We start from the raw sequence: 23489 nt of genomic DNA on the forward strand, positions 1-23489 counted from the left end.
CTGGCCTGTCTGCAAAGGTATTAGAAATGTGTCAATGAAAAAGAAAGAGGGATTAAACTGACAGAAAGAATAAGGCAGGGTTTTATTACATTCAAAGGGGAACTAAGCAGTAGATTTTAATTAGGTGTGTCACAAGATAGTTGTGGAAAAAAGAAAGTAAATCCTAGAACTATGGAATCAGTCTATATGGGTACTTGTTTACATTGGTAACTAAATGCATATATTTTAACAATCCAGGGAAGATCAATGTTAATGTTTGATAAGCTTCAAACCAGCTGTGGTTTTTTTTTTTTATTTCTTTACCTTTTCTTAATTGCTAAGAAGTGAAAGACAATGACTGTAAAATTATTAAAATGAGAAACGTTTTTCTCTTCTGTAAATGAAGTACTGGAACTTACAGCCATTATGATTACTGATAACTTTTAATACATGCAGCATTGGCAACTTGGTTATACTTCCTTAAAACTGAATTACTCCCACTTAGTCCCACACAGACCCATTTCTCAATGTTTCTTTAAAAAACAGGTGAACAAACACCTCACTGTGCTGGCAGTAACTGTGGAACTGATCTCATATTCCATCCCATGTATTCACTAACAACATGATTCTATAGTGCAAAGCCTTTAAATGATTTCCTTAATTTTATGAATTAAGGCAGGCTGGAGATAGTGAAACAAACCATTATGTAACATTTACCTGGTATTAAAACAGGTTCCAATGATGACATATCCATCACCATAAAACTCAGGTGGAAGCAGCAACCCTCAGCAACACCAATGGAAAAAACACTCTGGCTGCCTCCCACCCATAATATCTAAGATAATGCCCCAACTCTTGGCATCACTATCAAGAAGAAAACAAGCAACAAACCAGGGAAGGAGTAGAGCCAGTGAAAATTGTCTCTGTCCTCACTTTCCATTTACTGTCACTCAACAGTCCTGCCACTCTGATTTCTTTGTATTCTTCAGCACAAACATGAGCCTGTTCACAGAAACCTTGTGACAGGATAGAAACACTGGATCATTTTTCTTTCAGCCGAACAAAGCCAAAGTTAAGCGGGAGCAGACTCTCCCTGCTTGTGGCTCTTCCTGGGACAGTGTAGTTTCATGTTACATTGTGGGTTATAGCAGGCTGCTCAGACACTTTCATTCATTGCTTGGGGGAACGTCAGCTCCCTCAAGCCAATAAAAGGTGTGAGAACTTGCCTTGGTGAAGTATTGCAAAAGTAATTTCCTACAGGAGCGTGCTCTGGCATTTCCTGCCGGAACAATGAAGATCACTCCCAAACTTCTGCTAAGGCTTTTTGCAGACTGCCAGCCACCCTGGCTGTTCCAAGGGTTAGTATCTCAGCAGCACAACTGCCAAGTGCAGCCTTTGCTCCACTAGGACACTGACTGGGCATTCCCAAGTATTTCATCCAAGGTCCTTTCTTCACGTCTTTGCCGCAGCATGGAGCCAAGCATGCTATACCTCTCCTGTGGCAAGACAAGAACTTCCTCCTGCCTTTGAAAAGAAGCAGAGAAAGAAATTATGAAATCTAGACCCTGCAAACCTCCCTGAAAGTTGTCTTTCAGAGGCACCTGCAAGCACACGAGCTGTTCCTGTTCCTGCACACACGTATAGAGCTTTATGTTGTTTCCAATTACGTGACTCATTTGTATTTCTATTTCTAGTGCCTATTTAGTGATTCCTTTGGAGAAGGCTTCTGGGCACAATGAGGCTGCTGAAATACTCCAAAGCCGCTGTTCTGGTGGTCTGATTTAATTGTATTATTTTTAATAAAGGATCACAAATAGACAAAAGGAAGCTGTTTATCTTAGCAGAATAACATAGATTTCCATGGAAGGGCTTACTTCTCATTTACAGCAGCACCTGAACCAATCAGGATCTTTCTTATTGCCATCAAAAAATAACAGAAATCAGAATTTTTAGAACTGATCTGGTATTCCATCTCATGTATTCACTAACAACTTAGTAAGCAGCAGTTAAAGGGATTTTCTACTACTGGCATTTTCTACTCTGCCCTATATATTGCATCTAACCATGAGAAGCACCTGGTTGTCACCAAAAATGGAACTAAATGACTTCAGTTGTTTCTGCATCACTACCGTACAGTTTTAAGTTAAATGTAATGCTGAGCTTGCAGGCTGTCCACAGAGGAGATAGCTTGGAGAAGACATGTTACCCCATCATTTTTGACCCCTGGAGCAGTATGCTTCTAGTTGTCAGTGCCTCTTTAGTAGGCTGCAGCTCCATTCCCATGGGACTCTACTGTGAATTCCCTGCTCTAGTTTAGGTCCTCAAGTGTATTGCCTGGCCGATGAAATCTAAGTATGGAGTTATTATTAGCACTTGGCTTTATCAATGGTGTTTCATTTAAGGGCTAATTATATATATTTTTTATGCCCACTCCATCACTAATGCGATGGCACTACCTATCTGAATGCAATGTTCTTGTTTGCTTAATTGGGAAAGTAACTTTTGCTATTGAATCAATAGTGACTTTATAAGTTCACCTTTACACTCCTAGTATCGTCTACTCCAGCTCCAGTAGTACTAACCCAAATGTGAATGAATTGAACTAAAATGCTCTGTAATTAATTGTGTGTACTCTCCTGGTAGTTTACATCTCAACACATCAATCTTTCAGAAAGGGCTTCAGCTGGCAGCTAGAAAACTATTACAAGCCAGTTTATAGTGACACTACTAGCACACAAAAACTGCCCACCATTGGCTCCAATAGCCTTAGGCTGGAGATTCACTGCCCTCTTAGGATTCATTTTGCCCCAATGATTTCAGTGTATTCTTCATCTGAACACAGCTAAGTACAAGGCTGCAATGATGACAGACCACCATGTTTCTGTATCATGGCTGAACACCAGGCCACCAATTACTCAAGCCGTGCCAGGGAAATGAACAAAGAAGTGCAGTCACATCTCTGTGGCCAGCTCTGAGCCTCAGGACTGGTATCAGTGGAATCAGTCTTTTTCCCCGCTGTCCACGATATCACATTCATCTCCAAGACAAGTTACTATGGCAACTAAACCTAGGCTTAGTGGACGAAGGCATTGCTGTGCAAGCCAGTGTTTATTTTGCCAGTGATATGGCTGGGATATGGCTGTCCATGTAAGATGGAAGAAGTAAGGATTTTTTACCTCTCTGCTCTTCACTGTCTTACCATTGACAAAGAAAGAATGAATTCTAGCACCTAAAGTCACATCTACTTTGACCTCAGCTTTTCTGCTTAACTCAGCACCAGCTGCAGGATACTGGAACAAGCTGGATCGAGACGTAAAAGCAGACTGCAAGTCACGCTCTCTGCTTCCTCTTCATCCATGAATTTTTACCCAAGTCCTGCTTCATTCACCCACACAGAAGTGACCAGGGCCATTACTTAAAGTCTCAGGAGCAGGGCTCAAGCAGCATTGCACAGCTGCTTCTGAGACTGAACAGCCTGGGCTGCCTTGAGTTTGCTGAATTCAGGTGACTTGAAAAGCTTTTCAACATAGTAAGGACCACAGCAGACTTTGAAACATTCACCAAGCAAGCCTGGGGTGCTCCCCCTGGCCCCTCTCCCAAAGTACAGATCGGAGCTAGAGAACCAAGGTGCCCAAGCTGCTTTGCATGCCTTGGCCCTGGCCCTGCAACACTGCAGTGAAGAACTTGCACGTCTCTGTGCTCAGCTACAAAGGCACAGATTAAAAAGATAGTTTGTTTGGAGTTTGTTGGCTTTTTTTTTTTTGCCTTTCTTTTTATTTTTAAAGGCTGAAACTCCACTAGAATTAAAGTTAATAGAATTCTTTATTCCTGGAAACCAATACCAATGAACTGTGGCTTTACAGTTTACTGGTATTACTCGAATAGCCAAAATTTTTCTCCTTCCTCATTATCTGTAGCGTAAGATAATGTCTGTGTGGTAAGGACCAACGATTTAACTGAATGTATTCCTCACTGAAAATGTTGCCACAGGTATTGCTAAGGCATACGCTCTTCCAGGAAAAACAAGAGTTTGATAAAGAAGTAGGACATTTGTTTTGTTTTCAAAGCCTACAAACATTTACTACCAAATGAATAATTTCTACCAAGTCAGTGCTGGATATGACATGCCAGTAACCTAGAACTTGTCATCCACTGGATAACTAGAAAATGCTCTTCCTTAGCACTGCCCTTTGAGTTAAATGACTTCTTTCTGATCCAACACCTTTTCTTCACACCTCGTCTTAAGTGTTTCTTGAAGTGCCTTCAAAAGCTTTACCCAGCAAGAAATCCTGCAGTATCTGATGTTGCTGTCATTCCAATGAATCTTGTGCTCTCGCTTCTCCCTGGAAGGAGGCCAGGCAGGAAAAGGGGAGAAGGGCTTTCTGCAGGCCTGCAAATCGTGCTTCTAAGGAAAAGAGACAGGGGGAACAGAAAGAGAGGACATGGCCATGTCTCCTGAACGTGGCTAATCTTTTCCAACATTTTGGGCTAGTCAGGATCAGACTTATCCACCTATCAAACTGCAGTCAGTGAAGGAGAATGTACATGGCAGAGACTTGCTTTGCTTTGAAATCAGTCTTTCCTCACTACACAGACCTGTGAGCAAACCAGACTTAGGTTATCTGTTGCCCTGACATGATCTAACATTTTTTATTTTCAAGTGATTCTGTCACAGAATTAATAATAACCTAAAAAGGGGATGTACCATAGATCAGCCAACATACAATCTGTAAGTGTTGCTCTTACCTCTGGGGAGGCATCTTTTGAGAATCTGGAGGAATGAGAACTTCAGGGGACGAAGAGAAATCCCTACCAATTGCATGGCCCTCGTGTGTTGCTCAGTTTTGAAACTTTCTTTGCCCCATCTTTAGGAGAAGACATGAAAAAGAATGCTTTCCCAAATACTGCAGACTGGAGAAGCTTAGTAACTGAGTTAGTCTTTCCCCTAGTGACCTCTAAGTCTCTAGTATGAAGCACAGTTATTGCTGTTTACATAGACACAGATGTAAGACGACAGAGAGGGCTTAGGCAGACCACTCGCAGAAAACAGGGGAAATACACACCATTTAGATTAGAAGATGAGTAGTTATGAAAAACAGAAAATTAAAGCTTCCTAGAAAAACAGTAAACCAAAGACTAAATTAAACTAGTTCTACAATAGCAATATATAAGAACACTTTTTAGTTTCCATCCTTACACAGTGTTAGCGCCTCTGGCAAAAACAACCCTGCTGGACCGCCTCAAGGAAGAGGTCAGATACCATGAACCACAAAAATGGCTCAGAATCATCAATACTGACTTCTCAGAAATTCTATTTAAGCTACACTGCCAGTCAGCAGACACATAGCTGTTTCCATGCCCCTCTCATTTACTTCATAAAAACAAATTAAGCCCCCAAATCTGACTTCCTATAACAAGAACTAACCATGAGGGAAGCAGCTGACAAGCACCATGACAAAGAAGAGGAACTATAAATGTAGTAAGCTTCAACACAAGCAGCAAATCCAGAAAAACTGAAATGGTAAACAAATTCAATTTTCAATTCACTATTTTATTACACGGGGAGAAGACTGTGTTATAAACACACTCTCCCACACCTGGTCTCTTGAAGTACCAATGAAGTTACTTTACCTGCACCCATGCAAAACCATCACAAAAATATTCATTCAACAAGCTCCTACCATTTAATAAGCCCAAATGCCTTAGCATTAATTTTACACTTGCAAAAAGGAGGAGAAAATCTATTCTGGACATGAGGATGTATGTTCAAGGAGAGTGTGAATATGCCCTGAAAACATAAGTACTAGGGAGCAAAAGCAAGGAGGCAAAAAGATGATAAAAAAGAGCTGATGAAGCAAAGCAAAAAATTCAGTGACCCTGCAAGTCCGTGAAGCCTTCGAAACATCAGGCTCTTTGCTTTGATGCCATGTTCTGCCAATAAATCAAAAAAAGCCCAAGAACCCATTTGCAGATTTAGTGAGGGTTTCAGGGTGTATGGAAAAGTCAAATCAACTTGTGATATTCTGCTTCTTGTATAATGATAAAGGCACAGCTACCCTACATGGCTCCAAGCACAGCACAAAATGGAAGCGCCTGCAGGCTCCGAGCAGCTCCTTAACCAGACAACACAAAAGCCAGAACAGTGCCCGTGCCAAAGGTGGTTAATATGATCATATTGCATTACAGTCATTGTAGTGATATTAGACAAATGTTATGTTGCATGAGGCTATACAATAATTGGGCAGTAATCAGTAAAAACATTAAGTCCCTGTTTTACAACTGCTTCATCAGTAGCTATAAAACAACATCCTAATAAAGAGCATAAAACTAAAAAGAACTAAGATTAACAAGGCTTGTTATGGCAGTTTAGAAGTAAAAGTCACTTTAGCAATATAGAATTGAATGACACTATTTAAAACAATGACCAGAGAAGATTTACTATTCCATATTAAAAAAAGAAAAGAAAAAAATAGCAGCTATTCCAATGGCCTAGTTTTCATAGCAAATATGTCCTGCTGGTAAGCAAAAAACAGCGCCTCAATGCTCACCAAAAAAGCACTATATATTGGATAGCTGACTATAGCACTATCAGTTCCTAATCAGATAACCTTGCATGGACAATGCTAATCACTGAAAAGAAGAAAGAGAGACAAAGAAACATTAGAAAAAGCTTTGGCTGATATTCAGATATTAATTTTGACTGTACAAGTATTTATATATATATTTATGGCAGAGTCCAAGAATGATCAGATAAGCCATTAGAGAATGAAAGCAGTTCCTTCCAAGTTGTTTTTATCAGGCTCTGAATACATCACCTCATTTTTAGTAGGGTTCTGGTATCATGTGCAGTTAACATATAATTATTACAGAACTGTGATTGCATCGTTAGCAGAAGTTTAATTATATCATTGACATTAGTGATGCCATAACATCAAGCTCAATAATAGTTCATAACAAAACCTACAATTAGCACAGTTTTTCCTCCCTTTTACACCAACCAAAAGTGTTCAGCTTGGAGAAGCCTAATAGTCCATACAGAAGTGAGCTAGGGCTGAACCTGAAAGGATTGCTGGCTGGTAATTTAGTAATATGGTAATTAAAGTCTTTTCATGATGTAATTACACATCAACTACAAAAGGACAGCTGCTATACAACACTGCCAGGGTACGTGGCATGAAATGATTAGATTTGAGAAGCTTTGGTGGATAAACTGAATACCACAGACATAAGTCTGAGGTATAGCTGGCACCACACAGTACATTATTATTCAAGTCTCACACTTAATGTTTCCTTAGTCTCATTGTGATAGGAACAGTTTGTTGCACATACCTTGGTTCTCCAACAGCAGAAGCTGTTCAAAATCCACCTTTAAAAGACTCTGCTGTACTGAAGTTCTCTGAAATTATAAAACCTAACCTTCACCTGGGGAGAGGCAGTATAACTGAGGTTTACATGAACCCAAAATGTTTATTTCCCACACGAAATCTTCTCTCACTGACTCCTATCTGTGGGAAATTAAACTTGATTTATTTGCAGGCTTTTTCCAGTGGGGTAGCAGAGACGGAAGAAGAAGAATGAGGAGAGGGGAAAGGCACAAATGAGGAGGGGAACTAAGAACTAAGGGTTTTGGCATCTAGTTCCAACAGCAACAAGAAGTCATCCCCTATTTAAGTGAAAGAACAAACCGACCCTTCTTCTCAAAAGCAGATAAACACTTATTGAAGTAGTTTCTTTATTGATTTCTCACTGCCCTCCCTTTTATCTGTACAAACCACAAAGTTGACCACATGAGGGATGAGACAGCAAAAAGGAACATATTTTTCCAACTAACACAAGTAAAATTTCTTGACTACATAACTGGGCTCTTCAAAATACAGGAATGCACTGTGCACCCTGGCAGTGGGCAGACAACCTCAGTGGCTTGTTTAGTCCTAAAACATCCTTTTTGTCATGACAGCAACTCGGATGTTTTGCAATAACCGTTTTTTTCCCTGTAAGTGGGAAAGGGGATTTGGTGGGAGAAAGACCCAGACCAACTGATCTACACTTTAAAGCTTTAAAATTTCTTTTGAGCTAGGAAAGTCTAGGAATGGACTTATCTGAAAATGAAAGATTTTGGGATAATTCTCCTCAGCATAAGAGAGATCTTCAGTGAAGTCCATTTGGAAAGTGCAAAACCAAACTGTTTTGAATCTGAAGGGACTTTATTACAAGATATTAGGAATGAGAATTTGAATTCTGGTTCAAATAACACCCAATCTTGCTGACGGTTTCCTTTCTGATTCCTGCTCTCCCTCTTTTTCTGAAGAGATGTTTTGGGTGGACTTAATGAACATGCAAAACTCCTTGAAGACTTAGTATGTTTAATTACAGTTACACCAATACTCTGGCACCCACTGCAGATCCCTGCCAACAGGACTGTCTTGCCCTTGGGTATCAGAGGTTGCAACTGAGCTGAGGCTGCTCTCAGGGAGCACAGGAGGAATCCTGAGGGAACTGGAAGCAGCCAGTTCCAGTCATTTAGGAACAAAGATCTTAGAAGTACTAGGCTACTCAGAAGTAAGTCCCGCATGGCCAGTTTTACACAGTGCACTTTTAAGAAGCAATAAAGCAAATTAGCCAACTCAGACTCAACTGTACTTCAAGCACAATAGCACAAGAAAACATGATTATTTCTAATTTAATGGCAGAAGAGATAGAAGGTCATTCAGCTAGTGGTTCTGTTGACAAGACAGGTGATCACTTCAAACATCGTTGCAGCTACCATGTGAGGGCTCACTTGACACTTGATGCAAAAAGGAGTTTCAAATATGTCACTTGTCAATAGAAACTGGGTGCACAACTTGCAACCTATACAGCAAATTTAGCATCTTAAAAACAATCACCAAGGTGAAAAGCAGAGGAATTTTATGCACAAAGGATTTATGTGACTTCTTACACAGTTTAAACCAGCAAGAGGCAATAAAAATCTTAGGTTTAAACTACAAAACCCTTCACTTTTGAGTGTTGTCTCTGTAAGTACGTGGGTGTACACACTACAAACACGAACTGTGTGTGCACAAACATTAAACACAAACACATAACCACAGCAGTCTTCACCTAAAGACAATATGGTTCAGTACCTTTGCAGACATTAATTACTTGGCTGTTAATGAACAGAATACAACAGCAGTTCGTATCACATAGGAACTATTCTCCCTGTCCTGTTTATACAGTGCACTGCCAAAAGAAACATGTGAAGTCTGAAGTCTTGCAGGAAGACCCTCATTATCTCTCTCCAATGGTGGTAAGGGCAGAGTTAGAGACGGGGAAAGAATGCAAGTAAGAGATTTCCAGTATGCTCCTATCATCAGCAGCATCAGAAGACAAAGAAAAAGCGTATCATACACCCAACTTCAAAATAAAACAAAGCAACAACTCCTGAGCAACAGCATTCAGTTATGAGAAATGTACAAGTACATGAGCTAGAAGAGGAAAAGCAAAAAACCTATACTGTGATAGTCTGTCTCCCTCTCCTCTGCCCCTGATGCAAGAGTAGCAGCTATTTGCTTACTGATCACTACCTTCAATTACATGAAAATCTGAAAGCCAAATGGCCTATCAAGACTAAGCCTGGCAACAAGAGACACAGGACTTCCTACAGAACAAATACAGCCTTACCAGCTGCTCTGGATGCAGTCACCTTGTCAGTGTTCAACACACAATTCTACTACACGCCCAACATCTCTTCTGTTTCAATGGCTTTTTAGCACCTTTCCACTTCTCTGCAACCATCAAGTCATTCAGAAACTGCTACAGGACCGGAAGTTTCCCTGACTGCAACCACTGCTCAAGATACTGGAACTCCATCCTTGGCACTTGCATGCATTTCTGTGAGAAGTGCTAAGTGTCCAGCCAAGAAACAGAATCTTGTGATAGTGGCTGCTTTTAAGGAACTCGGTAACACCAGGCCTGGGGAGTTTGGGGTGAAGGATTAGATGGAGAGACAACACACTTACCTGCTATCACCAGCATTTGCCACGTAAAGCTTCCCCAATAAATACACAACCACTAGGGCTGTGCAGCCACCGGAAATGTTATACACGGTCCTCTCTCGCTCTATTTGCAAATCCTGTGGGAAAAGAGAACAAGATCTATAAAGACAGCATTGCAATTAATGTTTGAGAAAATGAAAGAATAAAAATACAATAAGAATAAAAATACAATAGTCTTTATTAAATTGTATGTCCCACTGGCTGTCTTTTCTTGCAGCTATGGTCACACAAGCTGGGAGAAGCACAGAAAGTTGAGGAGTACCTATTACTTTTTGTAAAGATGTTTGGGAAAATCAGGTCAGGAGACTAAAACATCAGGTACAGGGAATAAACAGCAACTCTCAGCGATGCAAGAGAATTTGCGACGGCAAAAGCACAATGAAGGCAAAGATAAATTAAGCTTAACAACAGGTACCTGGTGGTATAATTGGAGAGTGCTTTACACAGACAGCAAATAATTAATGAGACCAGCTACAACATGAATAAATACCTGGTCCCCTAGAGGAATGCTAGGATTGTGGGGCATACGCCTTTAGGAACAACAGCAAGATACACTCGTGCCACAAGGCTACCCTTCAGAAACACGGGGAATGAGTGGATGCTAAACTGATTCTGAGTGCAAGAAATATTGAATATTAAGAAGTCCTCCACAGAAGTGGAGGACACAAATTATACTTATCACCAACAATCAATAAAGTCCTGGAAAGAAAAAATTATATAAATAAACACACACACATATACATACACATACAGTGCCTCAAAAAAGCTTGGAGAACATAGAGTAAATAAGCTACTTTCATCCATACATTTGAAACAAATGTTGAAGTGTATGCCAATGAATTAATTCTGCTGTCTGTAGTTTAGTTTCAGGTAATAACATGCTACAGATTACCCTTCTTTCCTGTGTCCAGAACCAAATCCAATTTCCAACTGGTCTGTCCTTGTAACACTGGATTCAAACAGGGAGCATCATTTAACGTCACCATTGCAAGTACTGGCAGATCTTTTCCAGCTAAACCTTGGCTACTTTTATGTGTTTTTTATTATGAATATATGTTTGCCTCTGTGTGTGTGCATATGCACAGACCTATACTTCAGCCATTTTCATATTTGCACTGAGCAACAAACAGCTCAAATTGTTCATGCCTTGGGGTATGGAATTTAGAGCTTTATTTCAGAGCTAAATTTATCTGAAGAAAAGCACTTCAACAAATGCAAACCATGACAGCTGCAATTTGATAGAAAATCTGAAGAGCTGGGAGGAGGTTCCCATCCCACGCTTTGTCTCCTGCAAATTTCAGGGGAGGAAGGTGACCTGGGGCAGCAGTAGGGATACTCAGCAGCGCTCGGGTGCTTTCCTGAGCAGGTGGGCTGAAGTGTTGGTCACAGATAATGTGACTCCTCGCTGGCCGATGCACGCACATCCCATTTGTGCCACAAACACAGTGCCGAGGTGCTGTCCCAGAGGGCCATCCTCAGCTGTGTGTGGAAACTGCACGTGGCTGCCACAGGGACACGGGTTCTACTGCACTCACCGACTTTTTGGTGGGGAAGCGGGGGTGGTGGTGGTGAGGACCAAGAGGAAAACACTCCCAAGCTATAAATCATATCTTGCAGAACCTTTGGTCACAGACATGGGCCTGTTATAAAGGCCTTTTTATCTAATCCTGCCATGGAGCTGTATTCTCCTCCCCACGGTTTCTATATATTTTTAAATTAAGCTGAAGAGTTCAAAGGAACCAGTCATTTCTAACCATCAAAATAATTTAAACTTACAAATACTACAGTGGATTTTCCAAGCACTGGCAGGAATTTTAAGAACCCTTCAGTTCCACAGTTCATAATATCCTCCAAGACCTTCAAACAATGTGCAATTCCTCATCTGTTTCAGCTCTGTCATACATACACTTTGCAAGTGCTGGAATGCCTAAACCAAAATTTATTTCTTGCAATAAGCAGAATTCAGAAGCATCTATTATAGGAGGGAAGATGGATAATCCTTAGGGGCTCTTTTTCAGAATTTCTTTGACTTAAACTAGATCTGTGTACTGGGTTTCCTCGAATCATTGCTGTCGTTGGGCTCTCCCACCTAGAACTTCAATTTACTACCATGACTTGTCAGAGTACATTCAGTGCCGTGTATAATTTGATATTACATACTTTGCTTGACATTTTCTTTTTCAGCAGCAAGGAGAGAGGGCAAGGCTTTCTGACAACTCAACAAGATTTGAGGGGGAGAAATAAAGCAAAATAAAATGAAGCTCACCAATGCTACCAATTCGTTCTGTTGTACAGACACTGGCTTTTAATGAAATACTTTACAACAGAAGTGCTGGGAAAGTAGTACAAACATGGGCAGAAGCCCCAGAATGCCTCTAAAGCCTTTATGGGTGTAAAGGGGCTCATTCTAGACAGAGTATATACTAAGCTTTCCTCATTTTCCATTATTTCAGAGCAAGCTCTTTTTTTTTTTTTTTTTTTTTTTGCCGAAGAAGCAGCTAATTTAGTTGAAGCTCAACCCTCCGCGCCGGGACATGTGATGGCAGATATTCCCAAGGGTTGCCCCAGGCCTGGTCCCCCGTTCCCTGGTGCTGGATGCGGGAGGGCGGAGCACAGCCTGCAGAGGACACCGCGACGGACCGAGCAGGTGAGGGCGAGCAGGGCGGCTTTCTGCGCCGAGCCCGGCAGCGGCGGGGCGGCAGGACAGCCGCGGGACGGGCCGAGGCTCGGGCCGGGCTCCCGGAGCACACGCCCGGCGTCCCCACAAGAGGTGACCGTCTCTGGCAGCCCCGGCACGGGCGGCTCCTGCCACCTGGCGGACACTGCGCGCAGCGGCCGCCGCTCCCCGCCCCTGGGCACGGCTGGAGATCATCTATACTCGAGCCCCCTGCCAAAGCAGCGTCACCTACAGGAACCAGGTGGGTTTGGAATGTCTCCAGAGACGGAGACTCCATGACCTCCATGGGCAGTCTGTTCCAGGGCTCTGCCACCCTCCGTGTGAAGTAGTTCTTCCTCGGGTTGAGGGGAAGCTTACTGTGGTTTAGTTTATGGCCACTGCTCCTCATCCTGTTGCTGGGCAGCACTGAAAAGAGTCTGGCACCATTGTATTGACACCCGCCTTTGAGATACTTATGTGCATTAATGGGATCCCCTCTCAGTCTTCTCCAGACTAAACAGGCCCGGCTCCCTCAGCCTCTCCTCAAAAGAGAGATGCTCCAGCCCCTCAATCATCTTTGTTGCCCTCCGCTGGACCCTCTCCAGTAACTCCTCTTTCTTCTACTGAGGAGCCCAGAACTGGACACAGCACCTCAGATGTGGCCTCACTAGGGCCGAGTAGAGGGGGAGGATCACCTCCCTCAACCTGCTGGCCACACTCTTCCCACACTCTTTTCATCTATATTTATCCTCAGAGCAGGGGCTTTTCCTCCAGGATCTCAATCTTGCTATGACAGAAAGCAGCATTAACAGTATTAGGTATCTGCTTAAAAAAAAAAGTTTCAGAAGGCATACACACAAAATTAACTCCCTGGCATGCTTTATATCAAATGCTTGTAATTCTGTTTAAACTCTCACTTCTACTGGTTATATGAGTGGAAACTTTTAAAAAAGAGAATTGTTACAACACATGCCGCTCTCTCAAGACTGTTCAATTGATTAAAATGGCACCAATCTAGCAAAAGCATCTGTCTAGATTTTGTCTCAGTCAAAAAATCTCAATAAAGAAGAAAATCATCATACAACGAATGCAAATTTATACCTTCCAATAAATCACACAGACCAGCTCTGTGCCATTTTTTCCCATCTAAAATAAAATGGGGTTCAGTGTAGAACAGGTGCTCTCTCCCCTTAAACTTTCTTGCAAATACATACATCACACATGTATACAAGGTTAAATACAGGGAAACTACTATAATTTGATGTTCCTGTCCAGTATGGAACTGCACTTGGAAGCATTCCTCCTGGCTCCTTTGAACTGAATCTATAAATGCACATTTTAAAACTCAGCAGATGAAAATGAGAGGATTTGACTTATGACACCTTCAGAACTTGAGCTTAGTTATTTCTTTTTAACTGGAACAATTGTGATACTGGCAATTACTGACATTTACTGTTTTTTTAGACTAGGCACTAAATTATCTGAAAGCACAGCACGAACTTGCTAATCCCAGTTTCAACACAGAAAACACCATATAGATGTACTTCAAAATGGGGACAGTTTGATTGTTAAATATCTAAGTTAGGCAATGACTTGATCTGTGTCAGCTTTCCACGGGGCTTTCCTGCATGTACTTGTTAGACAAGAACTGTCCAAAGAAAACCACACCAAAAAAAGGAAAAATAATTTTTAAAAGCCTCTTGAAAGCCAAGAATTGCATTTTATTTGAGACTTGAGGCAAAACCAGGGAGATCTTAACTAGAATTCAAAAGAAAGTTGGGGAAAAAAATAAGGGTATACTACATGCTCCCAGGAAAAGGGGACGAAGCCATCATTAGATAAACCTGTTAGGTTGGACTCTTTAAAAAAAGGTGTCTTCATCTACTCATTATTTTCAATTGGTTCATAAGACTTCTTTGCAGCAATGAGTATTTCAGGAAAAAACACCAAGAAGTCTGCCAATGTGTCCAGGAAAACTTGAGCTTTCACCACGTGCCAGGTAAACCGATACACTCTGCTGGCACAAAACCCTTATACACGCTGCACATCTCGACTGCACTGACCTGACTCAACAACCTCCAGTTCCAGTACAAACAAGGGCTAATTAAACAATGTGCTGTGGAAGAGGCCCAAAGTCTTCATGCAAAGACTACAAGGAGTATAAGCTAGCAGGAAGTTAAACAGAGGCAGGAGGAAGATGAAATATTGCAAGCACAGATGAGACACAGAAGTGTTGATTTTATGAATCGCTCCCTTACACAGATGAAAGAAAACACTCTTTCGCCTAAACCAATTATAAGGGCAAAATTCACCCCAGAGCTTAAAGTACATACAATTCAATTCTCTATTGCTTTCCTTAATTGGACCATTTTTATAAGATTTCTTGTAAAATTTAAATGCTGAAATTATATTGCATTGTGGTGGTCATTTGTTTATCAAAGACAGATGATGAACTTCAGCCCTCTAATATAAAGCAAGTGGGAATGAAGATATTGGGTCTGTAGCAAATGAACAAAGACACATGGAGGAAGATGTTCTGTTTAGTTCAGTTTAGAAACAGAGAGACCAGATTAGTATGAGCTATACAAGGAATACCTAAACACCATAACTGGAGTGAGTTATCCAGGGTTTCTGCATGTGTCATACTCTAGCCATAAAAGCCCTCACAACCAGTCAGATCTCTGACTATAAGCTGAGATGGCCTTCTGTGTGAATACCTACCAGAGATGTGAAGTCAAAACAAAGCAGGGCAATAAAAGCCCTAATCACTCAGACATATGCAGGAAGGCAGCAACAGGTACCACACACGCTGCTCTCACAGGAAAGGTAGAGTACTTGATACAGACCTTCTATGCTGTTACCTTCACTGCCCAGTCTCATGAAACTCCACTTCTCATCTCTCCTGCACCTGGAGACAGTTTCAACAGGAGAGAATCATGTCACACTCTCAGAGCCTGGCGCTCTTCTGGCCTCAAAATTACACCAACTGAAGCATGAAATTGGTGTTCCTCTTAAGCATGCTTTGAACCCACTAGGGTGCAGTGGATGGACATGGTCATCTCCTCCCTAATTTCTCAACAAAGAAGCGAACAATCTAGTCCTCTCTTTCTGAAAAGGTTTGCTAAACTGATGGATTTTCCTACATCCTCCTCTTTCTTTTCATCTAGCAGAAATTGAGCCTACTACCCATAGTGAATAAATCTGCCCACACACCCCCGAATGAAGTATGCCTAAGCCATGGCCGTGAATGCTGCTCCTGGACCTACCCACTTGCAAGTCCAAACCCAGCTGGTGGATCTGTTTGCCTGCACATCCTTGGGAAGAAAGAACAATCCAGCAAAAGATAATTGTTATTCAGAACTCAAAGTGAAGTACTACTTGTAACAACAATTGCAGTCTCTAATTAAATGCATGTACTGAACGAAATTCACATACATCAGGAAAAACAATGATCAGATACTTCTTTTCAGACAACAAATAAAACCACTGGGAAACACTGAATAGTTCACAGTCCTTCTTTTCAAATAAGAGGCTTTTCTGAAAACTACAGCAACAAAATTTTAAAAAGGAAAACAAGAACAGTATCAGACCTCCCAAGACCTGATCCACATGTACTCGCTGGCAGGCCAAACCTTTGCTCTGCCTGAAAAGAATGACTTTTAATAACGTGGAGAAGTGAAGGGGGAGGATGTGGAGGAGCTACATCAATTACAGAAGAGAAAAAAATCAGCTTCCATAGGGAAATAGATAGATATTCTGTTTCCATAGGGTCATGATTTCCTGACAGTTGTTCATGCTGTACACAAGTCAAGTGGGTGGTAGGAATGTACTTCATGCCCCACCCACCCACAAAACCTGCCTCAGTGAAGAGCTGCAGACACTCTACAGTGACTACTCCAACACCAATGTGAACTACGGGTCATTGGACCAGGGAGCCTTTGCTGCTGCTCTGGTAGGGCAGCGAGGCTCTGTAAAGTGCATGCCCATATATTCAGCCTGATAATAACTGCCCATGCTGAAATCTGCACTGTAAGGCAATACTGATCTTTATCTTATTAAAGAAGGGGGAGAAGAAAATTAAAAATAAGAGTGTCATACATCTAAATGCCAAGTAATTAATAAACATTGCTACAATGCTGCCTGGGAGTTAAGATGCAGCTCCTGCCTCACAGGGTACCTGGAAAGCTGTGGAGGCTCTTAAACAGTTCTGTTCACACTCAGATGGTGTTAAAGCAATGAAAGGAAAAAAAGAAAAAAAGAAAAAATCTAAATCTTCATCTTCTCCAGGTCATGTGACTCAATGTAAACAACAAGGACTTCAGAGCCCTGAGACATACATACCATTTCTTTGAATGCACTTTCTATGGCCCCAATAACCAGGCACTCATGTGGGATCTTCTTCTCAGTGAAGAAACGTGTTGGAGGGGTGCTGGGCGAGCCTGGGGCTCCCACACCACCGCGCAGAGAGGCCGCCCGTGTCAGTGTCCTGCTGTTGGTGGATGGGTTGTCAGGCTCCTCTCCCAGGCAGGTGGGCGGGAGGACGGCTGTGTTCCTCAGGATGTCCACGATCTCCTGCAGCTGCCCCAGGATATGGTGCTGCAGCAGTTTGGAAGCGACCACAGCTGCCCCTGACCCAGCGTGTCCATCAAATAGGGACCAGTAGTACAGGTTGATCCCATCTGTGTCCTGGAGAAGCAAGAGGGGAGAAAAGGAAGGAAAAGAAATGGTCACTGTCACACAGTTGTGAGCAGGGTGACTGGTGGCACAGAGGCAGCAGGTGAAACACAGGTAACTTTCCCAGAGGTTACATTCTTTCTGAAATGCAGAAATACCCAGTGTCAGTACAACTCTGGTAGAAAGAAGAAATGCTTATTTTTACCACACATCCCCACCATGTTTTTTTCTTTTCCTTGACCTCTTAAAATAAAAAAAAAGTCCAAGAAAAAAAAAGGTTAAACTTAAAATCTTTCTTATCTTACAGCCATCATAGGTTGTAGAATAGCATTTGAATATATGATAGACCTACCACCACAAAAGACCAAAATTCTACACAAAACAGCACCTGATACTCTTGTGACAGACCTTCTTTTTTCACTAGGCATGAGACAAAGGACCTCAGTTTGACATCCAGCAAAAAGATGTAAACCCTACTTCCACAACTGGTAGATAAGGTCCATTCATGCTGGCAGATGGGACTACTCAGGCTTTCTCTGCCCGTGCCAGCCCAGGAAACAGCACCCACACAGAGGTCCTTGAGGATGACACATGCAGATGGGATCAGCTGCACTTCATTTTGTTCTAGCCTCTATGTTCACTGCCTAGTTCTTCACACTCCCCTAAAAAGTTTCCTGTTTAGTACTGGAGATGGTGGGGTACCTATCACTTAGAGCATTAACCCAGGGCTGGAAGCAAAGTAGCTCTGGCCATCACAAGCTCCAATATGCCTGGTACATACCAAGGAGACATAATCTTAATAACATCAACTTTTTTGGGGAAGAGAAATTCACCTAGCAGTCCTCAGGTAAGCATTTAAGGCATGATGATACCCATCTTTACATGACAGCATATCTGGCAGCAGCATGGGGAAAGAGTCTTTCCTGTCTCTCATTTCCCTTCCGTTTCTTTTAATCCTGCACCTTCTCCCAGCTATGGAGAAACAGCTGTTAGTGGGGCTGCCTTGCAAGTCAGATGTGGGTGGACTAATACAGATTCAGAAAGAAACAATTTTGCAAGGGACAAGGAAAGAGGCTATAATATCGTAAAATACCTCGTAATAAGAAAGCATAACCTAGATCTCACTGCAGTCAAAGAACCTCAAAATTACATATGCATGTCACACTGACTGTGGTCTAACTTAGGATGACAGACATGATTTGTTTTGTTCACCTGAACACTGCTCCTTTACACTACAGATGAGCATAAAGTCTAGGCGCCACCTGCATCTCAGCACCTCATGCCCAAAGCACTGCCTATTCCAAATTTTTGGACAGGGCTGTGAACTGCAACTCCTTTTACTTTCTGCTGTTCCAGCTGCTCCACTAAGGTGACATGATCATAAAATTGGATAGAAGTCGAGGTGGGTTTTTTTTGCATACAGCATTGCTGATGTGGTAAAGTTCAAATATATTCTTAACCAATGCATCAACAGCATAGTCATCCATACAGCAGAGAGCTCCTCCAAGAGGAGGAATTCATCAGTCTCTCACGCATTCTCCACTTCATTACTGAAATGCTGTGATAAGGGAGTATTGTCCTAAAGTACTGTTTACTTACCACAGTAAGGATCACACAGGATACATTCTAGTGGTTCCTGGAAAAACCAACAAGTGTCCACATTTCTGAACACAGCTCCTTAGCCAGACACCCCCTCTCCCCCCCGCCCCATTCCTCTCTTCTCCCCACTTATCCAGCCTGGTAAATTCATAAAAAACCTGTTGTGAAACTTCCCCCCTGAAGGCAGGATTGGCAGTTGTACTACCTTGCTCTGGGCTCAGAATCTCTTCAAGTTCTTACAACAGTTGGCTGTAAAATTCTGCATAAGTAATTTTTAATGGCTAACAGGATTAGCAATTTAAAAACCTGCTTGTATAAATAGATTGCTATTCATGTAAAATGTAAAGTATTTTGCCAACAGAAGCAAGTTTTCCAAAGTGAAAGTATTTCAGCTGAAAACTGAAACTATTCAAAATGACAACACTGTGCCTCCTGGGAATTGTGTATCAAACCACTTCTGCTCCCATTCTTTTCTTAAGAGTTTGTGTCCCTGGCCAAACTCCATGTTATGATGCACCATGTATAATGCTTCCACAGTTTTTGTCCTCATGTCCTTTAAAGTTGCTGCTCCTTTGGAAATGTGCTGTCTTTGGGGGAAAAAACCCCAAGGCATTTCAACTCTGATTGAGATTGAAATATTTTACCTTCCACCAAAAGGAAGAAGATACTTTGTCACTGTTCTCCCCCTGCCCCCAAACTGGAACAGAAACTTACAATTGAGAACAAGCTTGACCCACACTCCATTTTCTTAAGTTCTCCAAAGCAAACCCCCAGAAAAGTCTGTGTTACAGCTTTTCAGAAGATAAAGGAGAACAGTTATTAACACAATTTACTCTCATAATTATGATCTCAACTCTGGATATGTCCTACACTGAACAAGCCTCATGTAAGTCTGGGAGTTAAATAAAGAGGAGACTGGGACACTTTAAAGCAATAAATGAACAATAGCCCATGACAAAAACTGAAATGTTACCACTTATTTCCTCTAAGCCAATGGGTGGCACAAATTTGGACAGAGAAGTTCACATGGGCCAGAGGTGTATTCTCAGACTGTCACTGACACATGTCACTGTGGCATGGTCACATCAGCTGTGGTGGTTCACTAATCTTGTGCTTTTTGGACTTGTAATTCTTGTACAAAGAGGACGTTGCTACCAGTTCAGCTAAGTTCAGACATCTACACTGCCCACCTCCAGGATAGTTCTCTAAATTGCCCTTATGTTGGGCAGACAGAAAAATTCCTGCATTTTCAGACTATGCTCATCTCATTCCAAAGTAGATTTATTTCTCCCTAGCAACAGCAGAAGCACCCTAGATAACTGGAAAGTCTGTATTCTAAGCACTCAGGGGAGATGACTGCCATAATGCTGCTCTCATACACACATTCTGTGTGAGATGCTCCAGGGTCTTAACTTCAGCTGGGATCTGCAGGCATTACTGTAACCTAAATATTAGTCTTGAAAAACTTCTGTGTATTCCTACAAAGCTTCATTTACTTTTCACCTAGCAAAGAGGAAAACCACAGACAACCTATTAGCTGTCTAAAAAAAAATGAAGAAAAAACAAACTCGTTTTCCCCACCCTAAGAATAAAACCAGCTCCTCTATTTGAAAGAAATTAATTCCCCAAAACCACACCAATTCAATGAGAATTAAAAATATGATGTAATTAAAGCAATGACTCAGAGAACAAACAAGGGCCAGCAGTCAGGGCATGCAGATGAGGCAAAATGCACAGAAAGGGTCCTTGCTTTTCCTCTCACAGCTGAGACGACCTCTGCAGCCACCAACCAATTACCTATTTTGGTGTGCATATGCATTGCTGTTCTCTCTCTTTTACATTTGGGAGCTTGAACTTCTTCCTGAAAAGAACTGACATTCTGCAAACTCTGAGAACAAGACATCTATTTTTACTAGCACTGGCAGTATTCTGCCAAAAGTTGTCTTTCAAATACCAATCTTCATTTCTTCTTTTAACTGGGCAGAGTCCTCAAATAGGACTGTGGTCAGTCACCACAGTGATTTATTTTAGATTTTCATTCAAAAGATTCCAACCTAACAACAGGCTGAATAGCTAACAGAAACATGAAGAGAAAACAAATCCTCACTGCGCTGACCTTACAATTAATTCCCAGAATGTACTAGGAAATTTAATAAGCTTCAGGCTCCTCAGCTGCTGACCTAGCTTTCAGGAAGGTTCAGCAGTCTCCTGGGTTTTGCAATTGTAGAATATAATTAAGACGTGCAAAGTTTTGGGTCAAGCAACCGACGAGAAATCATGAGAGAAATTGCATATATATACACACATAGTTTGAGCTCAATGATATGAAGAAAAGAAAAAAGGGAAAAACCTTAGCAATACCTAGTGATCAATTTGGAACATGCTTTTCAGGTAAGCTAGACAGTAGTCTTACATTGCAAACCTTCAGACTGTTGTTACGGAGCTACTTCCAAACAGGCAAATAAATCATGTTGCCACTAAAGATTTATTCTGGAAACTACAACCTACCCTGACTATTATTGTTCCAGATGTGAACTACACTCATGAAACACATAAGAGAGCAACTTGAGTTCTCATAAAATCTGAACTGGGCCAGCAATTGCCACTCTAATCCTCAGAGAAAAGCCTCCTCATGTTACCAGTGGTAGGTTCAGCTGCCTGTGGTAGGCTACCAGCCTTGTGTCACACAAAACATATACACCATCCCAGATCTGTGGCATAGAAAACTACAGAATTAGTAATTATATATCCTCACATTACAATGACAATTAATAATGCATCACATTAAGTCCTTTAGCCTGATCGTCACTATGACAATATCCAGGCACAGGATTTCCATTTTACTTGCTGATGGTTTTTGGCATTCATCATGAAGGTACTCCGTAGTTAAAGGCATTTAAAAATAGTGAAAAAGATGTGCAATTCAACATGAATGTTCTTGAATGGGGACCGACAGCAGATAAAATTAATCAAGCAGCAGTGGAGTGGGGTGGGGGAGAAGGGGAGAGAATTACTCAGTTAGGGTTGAATTTAAAGATTCTTTCCTTTCACTGCTCTGCTGATTTTATTACCCACCCTTTCAAGAAGAAAACCATGTTTATGCTATTTAATAGAGTTCCTGGGATTTGTTTGTGTGTCGGGATTAACGAAATGTTTGCTTCTGCATTTCTGGCCTACCACCCCCTCCTTTCCACCTCTGGAAGCTCTGCAGAGTCCATGATAGTGGCACTCAACTTGTGTGGACAACACATGGATCTCCAACTCCCCTATGCTACTTTGTCAAAGCACAGGGCTGGATTGATGGTTAGCATTAAACAAAAATAATCACACGGTCTCAGATGTAGCTGATGTTTCATAAACTTCCCAAAAAGCAGGATAACACAAAGATGGTATGTGGCACTCTCAAAGGTTCTGTGGAAAAAAAGAAGAAACTGAGGATCATGAAAAGGACTCCTAAATGAAGAGACAGTTTAAGTTTCAGTACCTATTTCCCTTGTGCTCCACACTTTGAAAAACAGAACAAGAACAGAACTCTTTCCTTTCCATAAACTTCCCTCATTTCTTTTTCCTTCAATATTTCTGCAAAAGTGGTTCACCACATAGAGACAATTTCAGATTGTGTGTTACAGTGGGATTTCCCTATGAGGCATTTACAGTATTTAATCTCTGGCTTTCTTACTAAGTATTTCCTGGGATGATAGTCTATCGTTCACTGTAGACTCTAAAGCCAGTATTTCTAAATTTTGTTCACACAAATTAAGTTGCACCCTCATCACATTTAACACAAAACTCATACACTCCCTAAAAAATATTTGCCAACAGTGTTATTTGAGGGGTATTATACCTCACAGTATAAAAACATGAAAACAAAATATGACACATCATAGAAATGAGCTTCTCCCCCCTGCCTTTTTAGATATATTCAACCAACAAAAGATGTAGCAAGGAAAAAAAATCCTACTAACTGCTAGTGTAAGACTGCCCTCTAGTAGAAAACTTTCTCCAGGATGCCTGTTTTGGGAAAATATACTACAAATTTAAATACACAAGCTGTAGAATAGCTGGTAGAATAGGTTTTCCACAACTAAATAATGAGTGTGACAGCACTTATGCCAGTGCCATGTAGAAAACAGAAGTAAATCTGTAGATAAGAAGAGAACATATAAAGAACAAGACAACAAATAACTAGAAAACAGTATACTCTATTATATGGAACAGCTGGCTCCTGACTTTAGATGTTATCATCCTTTCTGGTCAAAATATGTCAGAAATAGCATCAAGAACAGAAGATTTGAAACAAAATTGTTTCTCTCAAGAAACTTGAAAGGGAGTGTCTGTTTCAAAATCAAGATGAAAGATACAGAATCAAACTAGGAAATACGCTAGTGAAGAGAGAAAGAAAAATTAGAACATTCCATGAGATACTTCTCATAAACACTGTGTAAGTAGATATTTACTGACAATCATGACATTTCAATAGGATAAAAAGAACCGCTTTTAAAAACAACTCTAAACAATTAACTCTACCACTACATTGCTATAACAGT

The 23489-nt window shown here is 41.3% G+C and overlaps 1 protein-coding gene across 2 annotated transcripts in view; it reads right to left on the reverse strand.

The window, feature by feature from the left end:
• PPM1H (protein phosphatase, Mg2+/Mn2+ dependent 1H) overlaps window positions 1-23489 on the reverse strand; it is a 133847-nt gene that overhangs the window by 46945 nt on the left and 63413 nt on the right. For both annotated transcript variants that reach the window (XM_068998278.1, XM_068998283.1), the window contains 2 exons: window positions 17011-17355; window positions 9978-10090 (listed from right to left, as the gene is read on the reverse strand). In XM_068998278.1, coding sequence (XP_068854379.1) covers window positions 9978-10090; window positions 17011-17355 — 458 coding nt within the window. The remainder of the gene's footprint in view (window positions 1-9977; window positions 10091-17010; window positions 17356-23489) is intronic.

This window comes from Aphelocoma coerulescens, chromosome 1A, assembly GCF_041296385.1.
Source record: "Aphelocoma coerulescens isolate FSJ_1873_10779 chromosome 1A, UR_Acoe_1.0, whole genome shotgun sequence".
In the NCBI taxonomy this organism is placed as follows: domain Eukaryota; kingdom Metazoa; phylum Chordata; class Aves; order Passeriformes; family Corvidae; genus Aphelocoma; species Aphelocoma coerulescens.